The sequence below is a fragment of the Artemia sp. Qi Xiang Cuo genome, chromosome 7, assembly GCF_049724085.1.
Source record: "Artemia sp. Qi Xiang Cuo chromosome 7, ASM4972408v1, whole genome shotgun sequence".
In the NCBI taxonomy this organism is placed as follows: Eukaryota; Metazoa; Arthropoda; class Branchiopoda; order Anostraca; family Artemiidae; genus Artemia; species Artemia sp. Qi Xiang Cuo.
In genome coordinates this window covers 27,429,900-27,448,908 of record NC_142800.1, presented here as the reverse complement: position 1 = coordinate 27,448,908, position 19,009 = coordinate 27,429,900, and the positions used below count along the sequence as shown (strand labels likewise).

Sequence of the window (19,009 nt, the reverse complement as noted above, 5' to 3'; positions counted from 1 at the left end):
CTATGGCACTTTTGAATGGTAATATTGATAAAAAGCGCGTAGATATGAGTAATAGGTTTAAAATGAGCCTTCCTGGGATATACTTTAAAAAATGAGTGCATCACATTTGCAAAAATTACCTGAACAGTAATCATAAGAAGGGACAAACCACGATTAACAAAAAAAAATCCAAGCTGGAATCGAACGCATGATGATCTAATTTGGAGTCCAGCACTGTACCAACAGAACCACGCCTCTAATAATGTGTTTTAATACATTGGTGTTTGTAGGACTTTAATTACGGAACTTAATAAGGGGGCCTGGAGGAGGGATTTGTGGTAGGTCTTCTTGCAAACCTCCAGTTAAGGGTTTGGACCATAATTATTACAATGATACCGTTTTATTCTTTCAAGATTTTCCACTTAAGAAGTGGCATTGGAAGTGTTGTTTTCAGTGCTATATCTCACTTACGAATGGTAGAATTGAAGAAAAGCACGTAGATATGAGAGGAAATTTTCAACTGAGCCATCAAACGTCACTCTAAAAAGTTCTGGTGGCCCACTAGCCCCAGCTTTTTCACTTGAGACATGGCACCAAAAGCGCCGTTTTAAGTCCCATTTGAAATTTACGAATGGTGGAATTTATAGGAAGAACGTAGATATGAGCAATATTTTTTTATGAGCTGTCAAAAATCTATCTAAGATATTCTGGTATCCCGCTAGCCCCACCCCTCGAGAAACAGCATAAAAATGCCTTATTTCGTGCCATATGGCACTTGCAGAGGGCGTAATTTATATAAACCACGTACATACGAGAAATAGTTTTTGAAAGAGCTCTTAAGCATCTCTCTCTGATGTTCTAGTAACCTGCTAGGCCTGGAAGAAAGAAGAAAATAAAGTTTTAACATTTTTTAACTTTTAGTTACTATGGGCTGTGGTTTGCTATTTACTAGGTTGCAGCTAATGCTCCAACCATGACAAAGAGTCCATTGAAAATTATCCCCAGAAACTAGTTAACATTGAAATATGTGAGATCTAATAGATGGTAGAAGATGGTAGATGGTAGAATTTTTAAAAACCTAGTAAATAAAAGCAACGGCTTTTAATTGAACCATTAAACATCTATCTACGATGGTGTTGCAGCCTGCTAATGTTTCAGTAGCTTACTGATGAGTAGACGATTTATGAAACTTACTAAGGGAGCTGGGAGAGGGAGTGTATGGGATGGGTTCTTATAAACCTCCAGTTAAGGGTTCTGGAACGTAACTATTACAACAGTACCTGTTTTGTACTTCAGAGCTTTTCCACTTAAGAAGTGGCACCAAAAGTGTTGTTTTCAGTGCTATATCGCCCTTACGAATGGTAAAATTGAAAAAAAAACATGTATATATGAGCAATAGCTTTCAAATGAGCCATTAAACATCACTCTTATAAGTTCTGCTAGCCCAATAGCCCCAGCTTTTCCACTCGAGACACGGCACCAAAAGTGCCGTTTTTATTGCCATTTAGAAATTACTGATGGTGGACTTATATGAAGGACGTAGGTATAACCAATATTTTTTATATGAGCTATAAAAGATCTGTCTATGATATTCTGGTAGCCTGCTAGTGCCACCCCTTGAGAAATGGCACAAAAAGTGCTATTTTAGTGTCATATGGTACTTGCAGATGGCATAATTTATAAAAAGGACGTATATATGAAAAATAGCTTTTGAATGAGTCATTAAGCATCTCTGTATGATGTTCTGATAGCCCGCTAGGCCTGTTGAAAAAAAACAATGGGAGACAGATCAGTGCTACCGATGCAAAAGTGATTTTCCTTGTTGTTCAAGGAGGGGGACTGTAATTTTCCTGTGTGAGGTTTTCGACCTTACTGATTCCAATGGTATATTTTTCATTCTGATATGACACCCTTTTCGAGGAGGTTGAGGCTTTTTTTCGAAATTACCATAAATTTCTTTTCGCAATAAACTTTTACTATTAAGACGAATCGAAATAATAATTACCATTCCTGTGTCAGATGGCAATCTTTTTCCACTAGGTAGTTTTTTTTTTCAAAACGTGTTTTTCAACTTTTGTTTAATATGGGCTGCGGTTCGCTCTTTACTAGGTTGCAGGTACCGCGAAAACCATGATATGTCTGGATTTAGGATGGTGAAATATAAGGATCAATTTAGATAATTTTTATCGGAGGGGGGGGGGCGGGGTAAAAAAAAGAGAGTTGCAAAACTATTAAAAGGTGAATATATGTAAATGAATAAATAGTAATATAATACATGAATAGTAATAATAAAATATTAATATATTTTATTATAATGAAATATTACATTAAAATATTAATAATAAAGCACTATAATAAAATTTAATTATTATATATTTTATAATAATTTTTAAAATAATAAAATATTAATAAAAAAATAATACATGAAAAATAATACATGAATAAAACTTTAAGGGAATGGATCTGCAGCCCCTATATAGGTTTGGAAAGTGTTGAACGTCACACCGCCACTCCTTCCCTATTATAAGGCTTTAAAGATTTTATGGAAACGGGTTCTAACTTAGAAAAAAAATCCAAGTTTGGCTTAGAATCCAGCTAAAATCCTCGGTATTGGGTAACCAAGACTTTCTTTCCGAGGAAGCAGATTCTAAACCAAATTTGGAATTATAGTTGTTTTCCAAGGTTCAGACAGGCATTCACAGAATTCAACAATAGTTTCAGGCTTAAAAATTTAAGCATGTCTTTTTATCCGCAATGTGGGACTGACAGAAAGCTTAAGAAACTTTCGAATTTACAACAATTTTATTTTTCACAATCCAGTAAGTACTTAATCAATCTTATACACAAATGTGCCCTTACACACAAGAACATTAATAGTTGGGGTGAGCCAATGGAAAAATGAACCTTTCCCTTCCCGCCAAAGGCTGCAAACCTAGAAGAAATTCTGACGATCTTTAATTCCAAAAATACTAATTTGTCACATAAATTTTTTCTGTCGGTAATTTTATGTTTGCCAGATAAACAAAAAAAAATTTATAAAAATGTATTTGGCCACCGAAAATTTTTAACTTGAAGGCTTTAGTTATATTAATATCTTTGAAAGTGACATTGCCTAGGTCATAAGTGCCTCCAGAGAGTAGATATCCGGAGTAGGCATTCTCTCCCCCCCCCTCAACACCTCTAAAAGACAACAGAACAAGTAAATAGGCAAATGAAGCAGAATTCCTAAAGAAAATTTACACTTCTCTGACAGAAAAAAAATCTTTTTCTGCCGTTTTAATCGAGTGTTTAATCAGGGCGCATAAGCAATGTTTTCGGCTTTTAAGTAGGAGAAGATCCTAGGCATCAATATTAAACGGATAAATTCATAAAATGTAATATGTTTTAAAACATGGAACCATAACATAAGGAACAAATGGTGCATTCCAATAGCGCTGACTTAGTAAAGAGCAACATCTCTCCCAGGGTTTTTTTTTCTTGCGCCATCACGCATAAAAGATGGTTAACCCCTCCTTCCTGATAGTCCTATATATAGCCCAAGGAATACATAAAAACTAAAAGAAACACTAAAACAAAGAAATTCCGACTTCATTGAATGCAGGACGTTTTTATTAATCAGATTATAATGTTTTCTTCCATTAATACAAACTTTTAAAAATCATTTCAAATATCTTGGTAAATTACGTACTCAATAACACATGAAGATAGATTCCAGACAAAGAAAATATCTGGTTTAATATACAAGCTATAATATATGAGGAAAATACATTATTATGGCTATATATGGGACAATCAGGTGGAGGGGGCATTTGAGTGAATTGATTAGTATATTTGGAAAGAGTATAAAAAAAGAATAAATTAGTGGGCTGCGAGGGTTAAGCGAAGTTGTGAAAGATGACAGTAAAACTGCCCCCTTCTTCCTGGTTTGACAGTTGCCCCCAAGGAAAAAAAGAGCCATATTTGGTGCATCTGAATTACGCAGTCTAATTAAGCTCAAGACACTTTCTTTTTTTTCCTCTCTCATGGTGGCAGTTCTGACCGTTCTTGTGCCCGGGCCAAAACCGTGATTAGCACCCCCCTACCTCCCAAAAATTTTCAGTCCAAATTCTAACAAAATTTCTATTTATTAACCAAATTTTCATTTATTAACACAATTTGAAAGCAAAATATGAAAATAAAAACATCAGAATTAATTAAAGTCGGTCTGCTTAGTTTTACTTTCAAGGAAGAGTGACGAAGAAATTGAAAAATGAAAGGTACTTGTCTGTTAAACGAAACACTCAAGAATTACGCTGTGTAAGATCTGACAGAAACTGGTTTCCTAGCTGGGATCGGTTATGATTTGCTTATTTTGAGTGAGAAAAACTACAATGTATGTATAATTCAATTAAATATTTAATAGATAGAGGTGGTTAGGGGTTAGGTTATGTTAAATTAGGTTAGCTGTTAAATATAAGGCGTTTTGCGCGGCCTGCTTTCCATAATTTGTTGTCGTAGTTTCCATAATTTTGTTTCTACAGCATTAGGTGCTTGTCTAGAATCCGGTAAGCACGCGAGAAGTCAAGTTTCGTTAATTCTAATCAAATAAAACAAAATTCTTTTCGGCCAACCGTCTAGGGCTAAACGGAAAGCAGGTCGTCCTCGTCTGGGGTGGGAGGACGTCATAAAGAAAGATTTAAAGGAAATGGGAACTTTGTGGGCGGGTGTAAAAAGGGAGGCTTTGAATAGATTGGGGCGGAAGAGGAGCGTGCGTAGCTGTTGGCCTCAGGCGGCTTGGTGCTGTGGTGAGTTATTAGTAGTAGTAGCAGTATAATAATATATGAACAAATTTGGGCTATATATTTGCACATTAGGGGGGGGGTGGAGCATAGCATATATTAAATACGCAACCTAACCTAACCCAACCTAGGTACCTTTTAGTCCCCCCTAAACCCCAAAAAATTAAAGATTAAACCGTTGTCACGGAGTAAGCAACACCTCACAAGGCATAGAAAACCTGTTTTTCATGTAGCACCTCGGTCTTTCTGATTGCGGTCTTTATCGCGTGTGTACCGTATTCTAGACAAGTACCCAGTATCATATTATCATCATGTTTGGTATATTTCAATAGATTAACCTAACTTCACTTCTTAAGTGTGTTTCGTTTAACAGACAAGTACCAAATGAAAATTTCGGATTCAATTTGCTTATACACACTGCCAACCTCTAGTTTATTTAACAAAAAAAAAACATTTCAAAATTATAAAATGATTATAACCGTTAGATTATTTCTTTTTAATTTTGCGCCCTAAAATTTCTGCGCCAGGGGCAAGTGTCCCCTCCCTAAAACTGCCTGGTCTCTCAATCTATTTTGGGAAGTTGCAATTTTATTGCCAACATAAATAATATTTATTTCCCAATTCAAGTTTTATTGACTACGTTCACTCAACAAACTTTGCACAAAACAGAAATCCAAGACTAGTACATACGCACAAGATGAGTCACACAAATGGAGTGGATCTCGCGAAAAAAGTCAGCTTTTAGATTTACTTCAGTTCAGTGGTTGATTGATCTGACTATCTGAGAGATATTGACACGTGATTTAATAGAAATATGGTTTTATCCTTGAAGGAATATGAATTAGCTAATAGAACGGATAATGTGAAAATTCGACAATTATTTCAGGCTAGAAATACAAGCAGTTCTTTTTATCAGCAATGTGGTACTGACAGAGAAGTTCAAAAACTTTTGAATTCGCCATTTTCAAGGGAATATAAATACAACAATTTTATTATTCACAATCCAGTAAGTACTTAATCCATTTTATGTAGATGTACACCTAGAAAATTAATACTTGGGGTGAGACGCTAGAAAATTAATACTTGGGGTGAGAGAGTAGACAAATGAACCTTTCCCTTCTCCCCCAAGGCTGCAAATTTAGAAGAAATTCGGACGACTTTTAATTCTAGAAATACGAATTTGGTCCATAAAAGGTTTTTTTTCTGTCGGTAGATCTATGTTTGTCAAACAAACGAAAAAAAAAGGTTTAAAAATGTATTTAGCCGCAGAAACAATTTTAATGTTAAGGCATTAGTTTTGATAACTTTGAAAGTGACTTAGTCTATGTCATAAGTGCTGCAAGATTTTTTTATTCTTTGTTAAGTATATGTTCGCCAGACACACAAAACAAACATACCACAATTTATAAAAATTTATTTAGCTACCAAAACAATGTTAATATCAAGGCTTAAGGTCTATTGACGGCTTTGAAAGTGATTTAGCCTTGGTAATAAGTGCCTTCAGAGAGCCGAGAGGCAATATATCCCCTACCACCCCACCCCCCAGCACACACAAACACCTTTATAGGACAAAAGAATAAACAAGTGGCCAAATTAAGCAGTATTTCGAAAGAAAATTGATACTTCTCTGACCCCAAAAATTTTGTTTACCAGTTTAATCAGGATGGACAAGCAAGATTTTTGGCTATTTTTTTAGGAGGAGGAGGTCCTTAGGATCAAAATTAAAGAAATAAATGGTACTTGGGCACTATATGGGTTTTACAAGGAAACCAGTCACGAAAAACCCGTTTTTGACGGGTTAATTCAAGAGACCACTATAGAGTAATGCAATGCATGGCGTGGCTTTCATGGCGTTACGATGTTTAAACTGTTGTTTTTGGGAGTTTAGGGGGGGGGGGGAAGGTACCTAGGTTAGGTTAGTTTACGTATTTAATATATGCTATGCTCTACCCCCTCCCCCAATGTGCAAATATATAGTCCAATTTTCTTTATAAACTATTATATATTCATCCTATTTTATTTTATTTCATTAGCATTAACCAAACGACTTTTTAGAAAGGCCCATATAATGCACAAGTACCGAGTAAATTCATAAAGTGTAATGCTGGTAAAACAATGAGCCATGCCGTCAAGAACAGATGTTTCAATTAAATAGCGTTGACTTAGTAAAGAGCAATATGTCTGCCATTTTTTCAAGTTTATTTTTTCTTGAGCCAGCATACATAACAGATTAAGAGTTCTAGTGTCGTCTTAGAGCCAATGATGATAAAAGGGGTAACCATTCCGTGCTCTCGGACACCCTCAAAGCTCAACATATCACCAGATCAAAATTGTAAGATGCTATATTAATATTAATAGAACAATATAAATATCCGTAGAATATACATCCAGAGGGTACATACCCTTTTCATCCCACGGCCAGGGGTCCTGAGTATTGCATAAGGCCCATTAAAAAGAAAATCCCCGTTGCTCCATAAACAATGCTCCACCTCCCCCAAGTTATCATGAAGTTATCTAAAATTATTAAGACATGCTCCCCTCCACCCATTGCTCCACCTCCCCCAAGTTATCAGAATTAATCTGGCTAATTACTTCTCAAATTAAATCAAATAATGTTTTTGTAAATCACGCACTCAATCACATATGAAGATAAATTCCAATCTAAGAAGAGAACTGGTTTAATATGGGAGCTAAAATATAGAACTTGATTGATCTAATTGAGAAATATATTATATGGGGCCACCATCAGAGGGGAAGTGTGAGTGAATTGATCAGTCTATTTGACAAGAGTATAAAAAGACGAATCGAATAGTTTTTTCACCTTGTCCCTGTGTCAGTTATGGAATGTCGTAAACGTTTATCGAAGGTCCGAACATATTGACATCGATCAACTGAGAAGGAAAAACAACAATAACTGCCCTGGAATAATGTTTCCCACTCAGCCGAAGCTAACTGTCTGTTTACAGACAGCAATAAACCGGTTTATTGTCAGATCTTTGAGATTCAAATTCTTGGTGTGATCTGAATAATGGACAAGTACTCCCTTTTTTGTTATCCGACACCCCCCCCCCCACGCAATCCCAAGACATCTGCTCAAAACTATGAGGAAGCCATTTTTTCTCAGAATATCCGAAAAGTCCTATAAATATACTTTCGGGTATGAGATGACCCCTACAGCCTTGGAGCAAGGGTCGTAAATTATGCAACTTGTTTGAAGCTAGGTTTTATAGAGGAAACAGAGAGGGAGCATGGTTGACCTTGGGTCTCCAACTGCCACAAAACTATCTAGATTATCGTCTGAGCAAAAAGATCACACATTTTTTAAGGAAGGGGGTTTAAGGGGCCTAAACATATTTACGTTGAACAGTATGAAATTTATATTATTAACCGCTCCGACTAAAATAATCACAATGCAGAAGAGGGAAAAAACGGGTTCTTCCAAAACGAAGACTCGACAAAAGACCAAAAACTTTTTTTTCAAAACGACTTGAAATTCAACCACAAGCAAGGGGCTAATAAGTGACCGTCGCAGGTGTCCCTTCCTTCGTGCCTCCGGCTGTGCCTCCGTGCCTCCAGCATGCCTCCGAGACACCCGGCCTCGTTGCTTGTTCAAAAATTAGGGATTTTTGTTTAGACTTAACAGGGAATTCGCACCAGAAGCTGGCAACACTGATTCTCGCCGTTGTTTGAAATTATTCTGATGTAATTTTGCTGATATGGAGGGCCCAGAACAAGAGTAACCAAATTTTAGGTAAGCCAAGCAGAGGTAGTGAGTTCGGGCAAGTGATAGTTGTTTTTGGGGGGGGGGTGGGGGGTCCAGCCTGCTTAAATAATAGGCGAGACCATGCTGTGTAAATATAGGTTAGGCCTAGAGGAAGGGTATCTAAATACAGGGTGATTCTGGTGCTCCAGCTTTTTGTTATTACCAAATAACACTTTCTTTAAAAAAAAAAAAAAATGAGCATAGTCTAGCGATATATCTTGGAATTAGGAGAGGGAGTTATACTGAATGAACTCCCATTAGGTAGAAACTTTTTGAGCGTAATGAATTAAGATATTTTTTTATTATAATGTTCAGTTCGGATAAGAAATCTTTCAACAAATTGCCGAAATTACCGATGCCAACCACTGGCGAAAATAGAAGATGAAAATCATCACAATAAACCTGAAAAATCGAAATTTGTCTCAACTTTATACGAGAAACTTAATGTTGTAGCCTACGTCATGGATGCCGGCAAGGAAGGGCAGGGGGGCATTCCCCCCCTATAAATTTGGGACTATAAAGTAATTATAAGGAAAGCAAAGGAAAAGCAGAATAGGTAAAAACCATGGAAAAAATGTTTGTTTCCCCATTGTTGGATGCCTGCCAGTGGATTCTGACCCACAATAAGGAAAATGTAAGTTATAATTTGTGACTGATTAACTCCTTACCAGTTTTCCACAAATTTTTTTTATGTATGATTTGGTTGGAACAAAAAAAAAACATTCTCCATGGGAATGAATAGTCAGTAAATAACGATCCTTGTCAATAACGAAAGTATAAGAGCCTAACTATTGATAACATTCAGTCTAAGAATCAGCTTTTTATGAAGATCTTAAATACGTTTTTGTTTATTAGCAATTAGTACAATTGTTAGAACACAAGGAAGTTTGTATAATTATAGAAAACACAAGGAAAATAACTTAATAAGGGGTAATTTTGGCAAGAATATGCCGTCAACATTTGCTTGCATTTGAAGATTTGCCAGTGATTGCTCACTGTGTGAAACACCAAGTTGAGAAAAATTGGGTTAGTGAGCCTGTGACGAACATAAAGAATTCTAGGTTTTGTCTTGTCTAGACTTCTGACGGCTCCATAACACTAATAAAAAAAATCCACACTGTTGTGGCTTCTGAGGGAAAGCTCTGAGAAGCTGAGTAGTGACCGATTAAAACAGGTGATGGTCCAGGGCCGACAAGTAGGACTACGTGAGTCACCACAAACCAATGCAGAGGTCGGTATAAAATCGGACTTGCGTAGCGGTGAATGGTGCGTTTACAGACCGGTTGGCAGGGGAAAGAGAGTAATAGTTGGGCGGGTCAAAGAGTTTGGCTACTTATCTGGGCGAAGATGCCACTCTGTTGACACACAGAATATGGCGATGCCGTTCCCTGACGACACAGGAATTCTGTGCCAGGAGTTCCGGCTGAATGCTGATCTCACATTAACTGCCGCATTTGTAGACCAGGGTTGCTGTGACTCCAGCCTGTATATCATGTAATCATCAGAACCTGTTTGTAACGAAATCGGCATCAACGTTATCTTTTGCTTTGATTCAGACGTCTTCACAAAGCTGAATTCATTTATCCAGAAGGAAGGGTTCCACTTTTTTGATGTCTCGTCAGTATCGCAACCATCATGTTCAAAATGGCACCTAAACCCAAAACTGACCTCAAGACCATAACCACCACCATCACCATGTTCAGTCAACAGAAGAAATTTTGATTATAATTTATCAAAGGTAGTTGTTATTTTTTTTCTTCCCATCCTCCTCTCCACTTGGTGATATTTTAATACAAAATATATACGAGTAAATCTTACAACTTTATGCATTTTACTATCACATTAAATTAAAAAAAAATAAATTATTATATACCAGTCAATGCATTAGTGGACATGAAGGCCAGCTACCATTTAACTTTTTTCTTGCCAAATATCTATCACTCCCCCCGTTCCGGGGTGTCCTTCCCCCTATCGGAGGCGCTTTTCTGGTGGAATGTATTCTTCAAGTTCATCAAATTCAAATCCTTAAATTTTAACTAATACGAATTCAAATTTTAAAGGTGGTCTTCCAAAAGGCTTACTCTTACAACTTTAAAATTTTTTAACAAAAAAAAAAAACTATTTGCTCTCCCGTAGACTCGGCGTCCTCCGTCCACAAAAAAAACATTCTTGCGGTGGCACTTTTTTCCTTCTTTGTTTTCTTTTTTTTCAGCCCTTTTTACGACCAACCTTAATCAACAAAAAACCAAAATACAATCAACCCATCAACAAAAACCAAAAATAACCGACGTGCATGAGGGTACAGAACTGAACAGAATCTTGAACCATGTCTCCTACAGACGAGGAGGACACCCACGGCTGGGTTGGTCCTTGCAGCTCAAGTGCGTGGGCCCCCTGTCCCCCAGTTGCTTAAGTTCTTGATATAATTTAATAAGTCTCAAATGCATTCCAAAATATAGGGAAGCGGAAGCAATAAATATGACTGAATAACTTGTTATGCTCAATAGAAGACTTAATAGTAGACTTAATGTTTATACTTGTGCTAACCGAGCTTAGTTTCATTTACTGAAGCTTATTTGTCCAGTTCCATAGGGTTTTCATTTGAGCTGGGATTATCGAAATGGTTACTGATATGTACTAACAAATATCTGAGAAACTAGTTATTTTTTTTTATTTGTTTGCTTTACTTAGTACTTTTTACTAATAATTCGGCAACAACGGTTTTTCTGACTTTTCCTTTACAGTTTTCTCTCCAAATAGCCAAAGGCCTATGTTTAATACCAAGAAAGTTGGATTCTAAGTACATTCGGGAAAAAGGGATCTATGTGTCTTCCAGATTCTTTCGTGTCAAAGCAGCAGATTCCTTTTTTTTAGTACAATTAAGAATCCGAGATCCAAGTAGCGACGAAGACCACACTGCCTTTCTATCATAAACAAATAAGTAGAACAACAGGGAAATTTTTATACAAGACAGTGGAACGCAACTTTAAATGAATATTTCAACACTATATCCAAGGGACTTCCTCAGCAAAACAAACGAAGAGAATAAAAACACTATAAAAGAAACTTATATTAAAATTCAATCATTAAAACTGTTTAAAAAATTTCAAAACAGCCCTAATATCATTACTTCAAGGAAGTTCAACCAGGACTGGTACTCCAAACGAAATGGACAGAGAACAATTCATTCAGATGGAATTAAAATATTTACAGACAAGCTTTTAAAGCTAGTCTCGCCTTCTTGGCAGCCAGCCTAGAAGGTCTATTCCATAATAGGTTGAGTGGAGTTATTTACTGTTTTTTTAATATAATTAGTCAAATCATTTTTAATTAAATTCGTGTATAGGGCATTAAGCGAATATTCCCCCAAATCTCTATTTAAAGAAATATTACTATTTATTTTGATTTTAGTTTCAATTGCCTCTCGAACAACCTGTTTTATACCTAAATCATTGCTAATAAGGCAAGTTTCTTCAAAAAGCATTTTATTACTAGGGTTATCATATATGTGGCTGTTAAAAGCAGAAACGAAGCAAATGTTATTACTATTAGAATTAAAAACTTCAGTTATGACATCTTTGTGGTGTTACATGCGTTTTTCTAAATTTCTTTTGGTCATAACCAAATAAAATGGTCAAAGCAACAATGAATTTGATAAAACCCACTTTGGCGAGTAACTGGGGTTATATCTTTACCAGAATTTAAGAAATTAATGATTTTTAAATTATTTGTAAATAAGACATAAAAATTATTTTGTGTGCAAACTTTTTTTAAACTTGTAGTGACTTTTGGAACATATGGAAGGTAAATTATTTGAGGGCTTGACGGGAACTTCACATTGCAAAAGACCCTTAATTTTACGGGAGTGTCTTGCCAATCTTCGGCTAATTGTATTGTTAATAAAGACAATAGGATAACCATTTCCAAAAAGTATGTCTCTAATAAAAGTTAGTTCATCTGTGATGTGAGATTTGGAGCGAAAATGTGTAGGGCCCGGTCCACAAGAAAGGTGACAATAGCTCTTTTGACTTGTGGGGCGTGATTGGATTTAAACTGCAGATATCTGTTATTTTGTGTGGGTTTTCTGTAAATTTTAAAATCCAGTTTATCAATGTCACGAATAATTAAAATATCCAGAAACGATAATTTATTTGCATTTTCAATTTCTAAGGTAAATTGTAAATTTCGGTCATATATATTAAGGTGATCTAGCAAGACCCTAAATTCATTTTCCCCATAATTCCAGAGCGATGTTACATCATCCATATAACGCCCCCAATATACATGTTTTAAAAAATATGAATTTAAGGCCCAATTTTCAAGGTGTTCTACATAAATGTTCGCTAATAACCCGGGTACCCATAGGGAGACCATTTTTTTGTTGATAAAAAGAATTACGGAACTGAAAATACATTGAATACTTATTACAAATTTTGACTAGGGACATTAAAACCTCACAATCTATTCCTGTTGTTGAATCTTCAATTAAATGATAGTTTTCTTCTATTTTATTTTTTAGTAACTGCTCAGATATTGCTACATCAATATTTGTGTACATAGAAACTCTGTCGAAACTACTTACTATTGTATTTTCTGAAATGCCCGCACTTTTAAGTTTTTCTACTAAATCTACCGAATTACATATGTACGATTTTTGGGAATAAAGTAACGGTTTGAAGGCTGTACATAACCACTTTCCAATATTGGAAGCAGGGGCTTTCGTATATGCAACAGTTAGCCTTAAGGAAATACCTTGCTTATGCAATTACGGTAAACCGTAAAACTTTGGGCAAAAGCTACCTCGGGGGAGAAATTTATTATAAAATTGTGGGGTGATTTTGCCATTTTGTTTTAGATTCTTTAATTCGGTTATAATTTTATTCGCAAACTTATCAGCAACATGTATAAAACATGTATATTGGGGGCGTTATATGGATGATGTAATATCGCTCTGGAATTATGGGGAAAATGAATTTAGGGGCTTTCTAGATCACCTTAATATATATGACCGAAATTTACAATTTACCTTAGACATTGAAAATGCAAATAAATTACCGTTTCTGGATGTTTTAATTATTCGTGACATTGATAAACTGGATTTTACAATTTACAGAAAACCCACACAAAATAAATGTTTTTTGAAGAAACTTGCCTTATTAGCAATGATTTAGGCATAAAACAGGTTGTTCGAGAGGCAATTGAAATTAAAATCAAATTAAATAGTAATATTTCTTTAGATAGATATTTGGGGGAATATTCGCTTAATGCCCTATACACAAATTTAATTAAAAATGATTTGACTAATTATATTAAAAAAACAGTAAATAACTCCACTCAACCTATTATGGAATAGACCTTCTAGGCTGGCTGCCAAGAAGGCGAGACTAGCTTTAAAAGCTTGTCTGTAAATATTTTAATTCCATCTGAATGAATTGTTCTCTGTCCATTTCGTTTGGAGTACCAGTCCTGGTTGAACTTCCTTGAAGTAATGACATTAGGGCTGTTTTAAATTTTTTTTTTAAACAGTTTTAATGATTGAATTTTAATGTAAGTTTCTTTTACATTGTTTTTATTCTCTTCGTCTATTTTGCTGAGGACGGCCCTTGGATATAGGGTCGAAATATTCATTTAAAGTTGCGTTCCACTGTCTTGTATAAAAATTTCCCTGTTGTTCTACTTATTTGTTTAATCCGAGATCCAAGGGTACGTTTTGGCACAGCCACTAAACAGAAAAACAGGTATGATAAAAGAGAGAGGGATATTTGAAAACGTGATGAAAGGCAGCATTTATGGCTTGCAAAGTCATATTGGAGTGGGCGGCGAAGTATAGCGTCAAGTCATGGGAGTGAAATTCAAATAAAAATGAAATGGAGATGCGTAGGCGTGTTTTTTCGTAACTTTGCCGAATTCTTCTGTCGTAAAATATTTGACGTAGATCCTACTAATCCACCAGAACGTTTTCACGTCGAAATAATACTAGTAATATTGACAATCAGTTGTCAGTTACAATTAAAAACCACTTTTCACGGTACTTTGAATTTCGCACCTTGCTTTTTACGTCATCACCGCGCAGCCGTATGTTGTATAACCTAAAAACCGTGTTCCAGGATTTTTTTTTGAAATTTCGGGATTTTTTCTGAAGAAAAATCGGAATTTTATTTTTGAGCCGGTGGCAACGCTGCATGTCTAATAGGAAAAAGTGACACCATCAGTGCCATCGTAGGGTTACCTAGTTTTTGCATGAATATCAACAACTTGCAGTCCTCCGTTCTTCTTCTTTGGGTACATATCAGTTGTTTTCAGTCTTGGGGGTTCTTTTCCTTGCCAAATAAACCCGTAAATGATTTTTTCCAAGTTTTAAAAGATCGCTTTTGACGGTGCTGAAATATTCGACAGATACCGAATAACAGGCAAGCTGTATATATTTACATGTTGCGCCCTTTGGAATATGCCTCCGGCGTGTCTCCGGAGGCATGCCTCCGTGCCTCATGCCTCCAGGTGTCCCTCAAAATGCCCAGTTGTTACCCCTCGACCACAAGTCCCACGACCAAGGGGTTTCTTGTTTAAAAAAAAAAAAAAAAAAAAATTGGTTTGCGAGCATGAGGCTTTAATGGCTTGAAAATTAAACCCGTAATTTCCTTGGCCAATTGGAACTCATGTACGCTAAAAAAAAATCTTTCGTCCTATTAAAGATATTTCTTTGAAATGTACAGCAGAATCAAATTTTAAATCGTTTTATTTGTCAATTCCAAATATTGCTTCAACCAACTTGACTGGTTTCTTCAAGAATTGCCAGTCTTCATTTTAAAAGTTTTGTTTAGGCATCCATTTTTCATATGTTTGAATAAGTCAAAAGGAAAAGTTTTGACGTCTTTTTATAAAAAAAACGTCTTTTTATAATAGTAAATTAAACTGAAAGTCAGAAAGTATTTTTATTTCTTTTCTTTTCTATTATCTTGATTTTTACCATGAAATTTTGTTGTTCCTGTTAAAGTTTTGACCACACTGTTCAAAATACATATCGTTTGTAGCAAAGTGCAAATGCAAACTCAAGCCTTATAGATGTTTTCAGAAGAAGGGGTAGGGAAGGGTAGTCCTGCTCTTTTTTAAGATATCTCTTGTATGTAAACTTGGTTAGTATTGCCCTTGAATCCCTAGTGAATGTCCTAACCTTTGTGAATATTTCTTATTCATAAGGGGTAAACAAACCTAATTCCCGACAATTCGAGGACTTACCAGTAGACCAAATTTCATTAAAAATTAAAGAAAGAAATTTGAACTATTTTGTTCTATTGAAATTTCTAGTGAGCGAATGCTGCACTTTTTTACGCTCTAAGTTTAAGGGCGAAATAACGAAAAAATACCAAGTGTCTAAACAGAGGGAGGAGGCTCTGCATTACAGAGAAGAATTTTTTTCAGATTAATGTAAAAATCTTTTCCCACAAAACAAGTTTTTCAAAGAAAAGTGAAGAGCCTCACTAAGTCAAAAATGAGTAGAAATAAAGTCAACTAACCTTCTAAGCTTAAAACTACCACAAATCACCATCAATAAATAAATGAAATTCAAAACAAACAAAATTACAATAAATAACCGAGTCGAACTCAAAACGAGCAAAAATCAACATGAGTAGGGCTGCAAACCCCCATGCTTCTCAAGACAGAACTTAATTTGCTTTATCGCTCTTTACGCTAAAGTTTGACTTTCTCACAGCTCTTTTTTTAAACAATAAAAACTTTAGCGTAAAGAGCGAGGCGTTGAGGAGGGCACAGCCTCTTTCATATACGGAATAATTTCTGTTCGTTCTAAGATTTAATGTCGCTCCTTACTTTCAGTTAAAAAATTTTTTTTTTATTTAAAGGCTGCGAAAGCGGGGGTTTGGGGGGCGGCAGCCCCTCAACTGTGCCTCCTAATCCCTGTACGTTTTAAGGTTCGACCTTGTAACTCAGCCTCTTTAACTCTTTAGAAAACGTAGTTTTTTTCAAATAATTTCTGCACGTTTTTGTACAGTTTATTACTTACTATTGCTTGACTAACTGTTAGCTGATCGTGTCAGGAATTAAAGTTGGGGGGCTGCCGTCCCCCAAGCCCCCCGCTTTTGAAGATTCTTCTGTTAAGGCTTTTAATTCCTGAATAGCCTACTCAAATCACGTCGTACAGGGTGCCTCCTAATCCCTGTACGTTGTAAGGTTCGAACTTGTGACTCAGCCTCTTTAACAGCCCCCCAACTGTGCCTCCTAATCCCTGTACGTTTTAAGGGTTGACCTTGTAACTCAGCCTCTTTAACTCTTTAGAAAACGTAATTTTTTTCCAATAATTTAAAAAAGAAACTGAGTTTCTTTTTTAAAGTTTAAATTCAGTATATAAAAAATTTACTCTGATGGTGAATCGAACCCAGGTTTTCCGCCTGACAGTCTGGAGTATCAACCGCTGGACTAAACAGACACAATTATAATTGTTTTTTAGTAAATGGAAGCTATTTTCGACGCAAGCAAATTCCCACGAAACTTGATATTTGGTTTTTGGAAAACAAGGAAGGAGTGATCGGATTGAGCTGAAATTTCGAGGATAAGCTCCCAGGCCCCAGGAAAAATTATGCTCTAAATTTCAGCCCGATCAGACAACGTAAAAGGGGGTGTGTGGTGGGAAAATTAACATGGGCTATTATTTGAAAACGAGGTTTTTCGTAAATGTAAATTCGGGGGATACTTTTTTCGGTCTGAAAATATCAAAAGGCTCTAACAGGTCAAATTTTCCTTCAAATGAGTCCTCATTCACCCGGATCCGGGGCCAACTGTGGCCTCTAGACGTGGCTAAGAAAAAAAAGAAATGAATTTTAAGTGGCTATATTTGGTTTTTTGAAAACAGGGAAGAAGTGATCGGATTGAAATGAAATTTCGAGGATACGCTCCCGGGCCCTAGGAAAGCTTAATCTCTAAATTTAAGCCAAATCGGACAACGTTAAAGGGGGGCTGTGGTGGGAGGGTCGAAACTTCCGGCCCAGTTTACCCCATGAAGATAAAGTCGGAGGAGGATGAAATTTTGCAAGTTTCTTAGTTTGAGCTTGGGCTACAAAATGCGATTATAGCCGTCTCTCTGCGACCTCTAGGACCTGAAATCGCTTAACATTGTGGTGGGTCGCCTCTTTATAGAGGCACAAGTGTGCCTCCTTGATATACTGATATTCATTCCTTAAAGTTTTAATTATTTTTTATTTTTGAAAATAAAAAAAGCGAAAATATTTTAAACGTATTTTGTTTCAATAAAGTTCATATTGGCCAAGGGACTTATAGTTGTAAGTTCCAATCGGTTTAGAAAAGGAAGTTTTTTGGGTCCCTTTTCAGGCAAACCAATATTTTTTTTTTCTATTTTTCGTTAAATTTGAGTTCAAAGGATTTACAGATACAAGTTACAAGCCTATAACAAAAATTTTGCCTGGGGAGTTTCTAACCCCGACTTAATTTTATTTGGGGATTAAGATTCTTGGCCCCAAAACTTACGGATGAAGGTTTCGAGCCGTTTAGGAAATACACGTTTTTAACCCTTTTTCGGGCCCCATTTTTGGAGGAAGTAATTTTTCATTTTTTATTGTGCGTTTGGGCCCCCTATGCCCAAGCACTTAGGGATGTAAGTTTCAAAACATCAGGAAAAATCTTTCTGTCCCCTCTCGAGCCGTATTTTTGTAAGGCCCTTGCCCCAAATTAAAACTGATCGTACATTAGGGGACTTGGGTCCTTCAGGATCCATTTAGTATATGTTATCCCCCCCTTTGCCGTAGGAGCCATAGTTCTAGGTTTCAAGGTGTTCAGTAAAAAGGCTTGTTAGTTTTTTGAATTTTTTTTTTTTTTTTATTTTTTTTTTTTTTTGTGATTCGGGGTTCCTCTGCCTCAGAGCTTTCAGATATAATTTTCAAGCCAATCCAAAACAAATGTTTCTATCTGTTTTTAGGGGGCATTTGCCTTCAGGTTCAAGTGAATTTTCAAGTACTACATTAAGTTCCTCTTGGCCAAGGGACTGAAGTATGTAAGTTTCAAACCGATCAGGAATACAAACATTTTCGCCCCCCCCCCCCTAAGATCCTTTGAAAAAAAAACTGAGTGGTGCTCCTCTTCCAGGGAATGATCTCTGGAAGTTTTAAGCCAAATGGACAGCCAGGATCAAATATGTGCACTTTTTTCCATTGTAAAACCTATAAGTAAACAGTGGGTAGTTTGAATAATCAAGGGCCCCTGAACAAGAAAGTGCGTGGGTCATTTCGAAACCGAAGGCATACTAAGCTGACCTTTTAACTATTTTGAACAAAATGGCTACGTCAAAATTTTGGCCTGACACCAAGGGACACTGGGATCACCCAGGGACAAAAAAGGACGGGAGGGGGCTGATTTCCCTCCAATTACTTCCGAACCTTGAAAAGAGCGCCCAAACATTCGAGCACCAATAGAATGAAACCTTTACTAGAATTTGACGACCACCCCTTCCATACGAAATGGA

At 36.2% G+C, this 19,009-nt stretch overlaps 2 protein-coding genes across 5 annotated transcripts in view; one reads left to right on the top strand and one right to left on the bottom strand.

Annotated features, from left to right (window-relative positions):
- The window catches only part of THADA (Thyroid adenoma-associated protein homolog), a 223,851-nt gene that overhangs the window by 160,413 nt on the left and 44,429 nt on the right, over positions 1-19,009 (bottom strand). The gene's annotated exons all lie outside the window — the stretch shown is intronic.
- Positions 5,549-19,009, top strand: part of LOC148950119 (uncharacterized) — a 32,989-nt gene continuing 19,528 nt past the window's right edge. The window contains exon 1 of the mRNA XM_089091452.1: positions 5,549-5,763. Coding sequence (XP_088947578.1) covers positions 5,572-5,763 — 192 coding nt within the window. The 5' untranslated portion in view covers positions 5,549-5,571. The remainder of the gene's footprint in view (positions 5,764-19,009) is intronic.